Below are 5,000 nucleotides of genomic sequence, written 5' to 3'. Positions count from 1 at the left end.
TAAGGACGATAAGCCGGAGGTCCCATCTCACAAATAACTTCCATGTTCATTAGCTCCCTGTGGGACGTTAAAGAACCCACACACTATTCGAGAAGAGTAGGGGATGAAGTTCCCGGTGTTGTGGCTGTCCTATGTGTGTATATGGTTAGGTGCATATAGCAGGTCAACATTAGCTGAATAGCTGCATGCCAAAACTTCAACCTGCTCAAACAAATAAATAACAAACAAACAAAACGAAAACCTCTCTTCAAAACGGAACTTTGCACAATCCTAAATCTCTCGCGGTTATTTCGCGGTTAACCTAGAATCGAATTTATACGAGCGGTTTCAGAGTAAAAATATAGAATGAAAGATTCGCGTTTGTACGCTCGCGTTGTCGTTAAAACCTTAAATTTAGTGATTTCACGTTGTTGCTATGCAGAGTACTCCAACAAAATGTGTGCCGCACGTGCAGAACGGTTCTTTTTTCTCTTTTAACCAATCACATTCTTGCTTTGTGGCGTTGTCGTAGCCGTCCTTATTAGCGATTTTAAGAAACTACGACGGCTAGGGGGACGAAAGCGTCACTTCAAAATATAGGTTTGAGCTAATCTAAGTATTTCGGGATTATTCAATCTTGTTTATATTATTCAATATGAGCGAAGTGTCCTATAACTGGATTGGTACGGACGGATTTGAAGTAAAGAGTGAGACTGAAAGATTCACTGTAGTTTGTCCACGTTGTGGACGAGTGCGGGAGAGAAATGTTCAAAAATGCGTGCCGCACGTGCAGCACGATCATTTTGGTTTTTTCAACCAATAATATTACTGCTTTTTGGCGTTGGCGTTGCCGTAGCCGTCGTCGTTTCTTAAACTCCCTATTTCTGAAATTCCCTATTACCGCCGGAACCTGGGTACGGAACTCCTGGGCGGACTTTCATTGGTAAGAATTTTGGATCATTAGTCTATATCTCTATGCAATAAGCACATTCAAAATCTTCTTATGTGTGGTCTTCGCGGAAATTTCATTCTGTCCATCAATAAACCTAGAACAACCAGTTATGGTCTTAGTTCTTGTTCTTACGAACCAGCTAAATATTATTTGCGGAATGCGCTGCCTGATTTTTTCCGTACCAGTGAGTTTACTGGTTTTAAACTGGAGAATCCAAGACCGCATTTTGTACGGCGGCTTTTCTTTTTAATCAATATGTCTTTAAATATTATGTATTTAGTTATGTAACTGTATATGCTATGTATTTTAGTTGTAAATGTAATATCTCGAAGACATTGGCTCTTGCAGTTATTCTGAAATTCGAGATGAAATAAAGTTTATGCATGTAACTATGTATGTTACCTTCAGCAGGGCGCGTGCGTGCACTTTGTAATCTGCGATTCCAGTGCTTACCATATGGCAGATAAAATGGCTTTTCTCTTGAATATGATAAGCGATCGAATTCTTACCCTAATTGTAATGACGAGGGTCGTCTAGAGCTGTGAGTAGGCGTGGGATTTGTCTCATATGGTTTAGGGGCCGACATATCCCTCCCTCAATGCCGTACCGGGAGGCGAGGTCGGTAGCAGAAAGCAGCGAAGGGCCAACTGCGAATCAAAAAGCGATCTAAGAAAAAAAGCGATCGCACGGGCCGAAATCCCGGGATGACTTGTTTGGTACGACGCTCCAGCGCCACGTCTGGAGGTAATGCATTTTTCTCTCATGTTCAAAGACATTCCGTCAGCGAATTCGTAAATGTTCAGGCTCTCCGATACCTAGCCTACCAAAATAATAAAGATGCTGGTTATAACTTTTTACAAGGAATTGAGATTTCAGTTGATTCTACAGGCATAAACGTAACGTAAAAACCGTGCGTGTCTGGTCTTCTCGAGACAGAGGTGAGAGATGGTTTCATGCAGACTGGGACGCCCAAAATGCTCTGTTGTAAACATGGCGGTTTACGAGTGAAGGTGGCTCTCTGGCCTTTCTGTGGACGAATTCCAGCACCTACCGATACAATTTGGGCGAGTTTTGAAAGCTAAAAACTTCAGTCAGTGCTGTATTTTGCTGGTAGGACTGGGTGACCCGATACTTGATCAATGAAATGAGAATCGGGGGGCTTCCCTTGTCATGGAATGGCAGAATTACCCAGAATTGTTTTCGGGCATAAACGAGGCAACTTGAGAAGCTCGAGACTGGCCCTCATCAAATGGCTAAAGCGCGGCCGGAGGAAAAAGCAGTGAGAAGATCTCTAGCCAGATACTAAGGAGTAGCGTTGGGGTGTGCTGTTGACGTTGGACTTTTTATTTCTGAAGAAGTTTTTATTATAGAAAATTCGCAACAAAGTGGTGGTTTTTTTCGCTGTTATCCTCGTAGCACATTTCTTTTCAAAGAAACGGTATAATGTAAATAAGAGAATACTGAGATTTATATTTGCAAATTACCTGTCCTCTTACCACTTAAGTCAAACTGAGATTAGCCCTTAGAATTTTATAACTAGAAATGATTTCTGCTAAATTAAGTCACGGTTGCAAAATTCTCAACATTGCGTCTTTGGGCAGTGGGGTTAATTCGTTTGCTTGGATTATAGCCTTGAAAGTGTGGATTGTTGAGAATCTTCTGCCCTTCCTCTTCTATCTCAAAATCCATATTGGGTGAATTCCGTACACTCGAAACTAAACCTACAAGTTTTTTTTTCTTTTTTTTTGGTTCCAAATTTATACCGCAAGCAGAAGTATCCAATTGGGTCGATTGTTCGAAAATATGTTTTGAAACTGTTCAAAGCTGCTTTTTGTTTGAAGAATATTTCCGGACACCAAAAACAACAATGCGCTTTTAGAATGGCCTCATTGCCTTCTGGCGCGACAAATTGTTCCGAATCAACAAATTCAAGATCAGGAAAGGAACACTACGGAACTGTTTGTGAAGGAATTTCAAAGAAGGAATGATCAATGTTTACTTACTCGACTAAATATCTTCATTAAAAAGACCGTGCTCGTGAGGTTTGACATCAATCATGAAATTCCTAAGTTAATTTCCCTTTGTCGCCGAACAAACAAATCGTGTCAATTTCACTGACTCTTTAAAGTAAATTATATATTCACACGTAGCTTAAATTGATTTGTGTTTACTCTAACATCGAGGGCAGATGCTTAAGTAAGGCGAACGACTTGAAATTGAGTCATTCTACTATGCCCTTAGTGATATGAACGACCACGAAGCAATGCCTGTTGATTTAAAGAACGAGAACTCAGTCCGTGATACTAGAAGCACTAGGACGAATGTCAGCCGTGAAAGTAGCTTTAGTAGTGTCGAGTTAAGAGCTTCCAATTCCGTCAGCAGAGAGAGTAGTTTTTCGAGTAGCGGGAGTGGTGTTTTTGACGGAGAGTCGTCGTATCCTGCCTCGAGATCAAATTCATGCAAGTCGAACGAAGATCAAAGCATTTCCCGCATTACGGATCTTCAGTATGAAAGACTTCATAACGCGCGGGCGAGATATCGCAAAGCGAAGGAGGTGCCATCGAGTGAATCGTCGTCAACCGAGCAGCTCCAATCATCTCCGGAAAAGCCTCAAGCCATGGTGACACTAAAGAGGCCTGAAGTTCATGGTCGAAGTATTTCCGATCCTCAGATAGGTTTATCGCCGATGACAGGCCGAAGATCGCCAAGGCTTTCCACTACAAGTCCCGACGGTCTTGTTATCGCGACACCTCAGCCGAAAGGATTTATCGAGTACCGAATACGTTCAAGGTCGTTTACTGGATCGGAACACGGCGAGGGGGAAAGAGCAGATATAAATGATTTACAGGACTTTTCTCAGTCGTCGCATTTGAAAGTGCCATGCAAAGCTTTCATCGAGACCAGTAAAAGAGTAACTCCGCAATTTCGAGGGGGTGACTCAAACGATGTGACAAAGGACAAGGTAAACTGGAATTTGTTTGTTTTGTTTTAAGCTGACAATCCTTTGATCCAAGCCGAACTTTTTTTCAAAATCTTTTTCAAAATTAATCGGTAGACAAATAGGCCCCTTGCTAACCTCGGCTTCATTGTAGGTCCATACTCTGAGTTGAAACCCTTTCGGTCTTTTAATATGTTAAGCTATGTTAGTCCCCAACAATGGTTCCGAACTTTTCAGTTTTTTTTATAACAATGATATCTATGTGGTAAGCAGTTGTCAAATAGCACTAAATAGCCTCTGTTTCCTTACGTTAGAATTCAAGCACATCTACTTTCTCAGAAGAGGAATATGCATTGTTACAAAAGGTAGGCCTGTAAGCATAAGGTCATCAGTGGAATCTAATATCAGGAGCAAAGTCCTATACATGCATTTTGTGTCAGCAGCCGCCACTGTCAGGTGGGAACTTACAAAAACTACAGAACAAACGACTTTAGAGCCAAACAAGGCGACGAAAACCGGTCGTTCCACGCGCCAAAAGTGTATCGTTTGTACTTTTTGAGTACTAATCTGCACTATTTAAGCATGAGCACTTGTTCGAGAGTGATTAGTTGCTAATGACCGTCGGGAGTGACGTTTATATTCATGTAGCATCTTCATCTCGCCAGCCTAAAGAAACGTTGTCTATTTGTCATTAAGTGTCCGACTTGAATATAGCAGATCCATTCTAGTCTCAACCACAGGTTGTCCACAAAATTTGTTTGTGTAACCGTTTGTAATTTTATAATAAATGTGTTGGATTCACCGTTTGTTTTTTCTGTATAGCGATATGTCGATAAATATGTGCATGGAACAATGCTAAATAAACGTTGTCTCACCTTACCTGCGCAGTACTGTCGTTCTTTCACCTCATAAATGGTATTTTGTGCGATTTTGAAGATTTCGAGTTCGCTGTTTACTGTGCCTCTCAACAGAAGGACAAGGGTGGGAGCTAATTTTTGAACAGCTCCAACGCTGGAGCGGTTTTTCGCCAGAAAATCGCATCGTTCCGCTTTCAAACTTCGCAGGAGAATGGCCGAAAGATTCACGCTTCTTCTTAAACTTCTCGATCGAAAATCCATCCAAACTGCCCCT

At 41.5% G+C, this 5,000-nt stretch overlaps 1 protein-coding gene and 1 long non-coding RNA gene across 2 annotated transcripts in view; both read left to right on the top strand.

The window, feature by feature from the left end:
- Positions 1 to 1,320, top strand: part of LOC138049113 (uncharacterized) — a 48,635-nt gene extending 47,315 nt beyond the window's left edge. Inside the window, exon 7 of the long non-coding RNA XR_011132301.1 lies at positions 1 to 1,320. This exon is cut by the window's left edge and continues 484 nt beyond it. This is a non-coding gene — a long non-coding RNA (uncharacterized lncRNA).
- Positions 1,321 to 3,095: 1,775 nt separating this feature from the next.
- The window catches only part of LOC138049110 (uncharacterized), a 7,553-nt gene continuing 5,648 nt past the window's right edge, over positions 3,096 to 5,000 (top strand). Inside the window, exons 1-2 of the mRNA XM_068895236.1 lie at positions 3,096 to 3,893; positions 4,184 to 4,234. Of these exons, the coding sequence (XP_068751337.1) occupies positions 3,177 to 3,893; positions 4,184 to 4,234 (768 nt within the window). The 5' untranslated portion in view covers positions 3,096 to 3,176. The remainder of the gene's footprint in view (positions 3,894 to 4,183; positions 4,235 to 5,000) is intronic.

Source organism: Montipora capricornis, chromosome 5 (genome assembly GCF_036669925.1).
Source record: "Montipora capricornis isolate CH-2021 chromosome 5, ASM3666992v2, whole genome shotgun sequence".
NCBI lineage: Eukaryota > Metazoa > Cnidaria > Anthozoa > Scleractinia > Acroporidae > Montipora > Montipora capricornis.
This window is presented reverse-complemented; position numbering and strand designations above follow the sequence as displayed.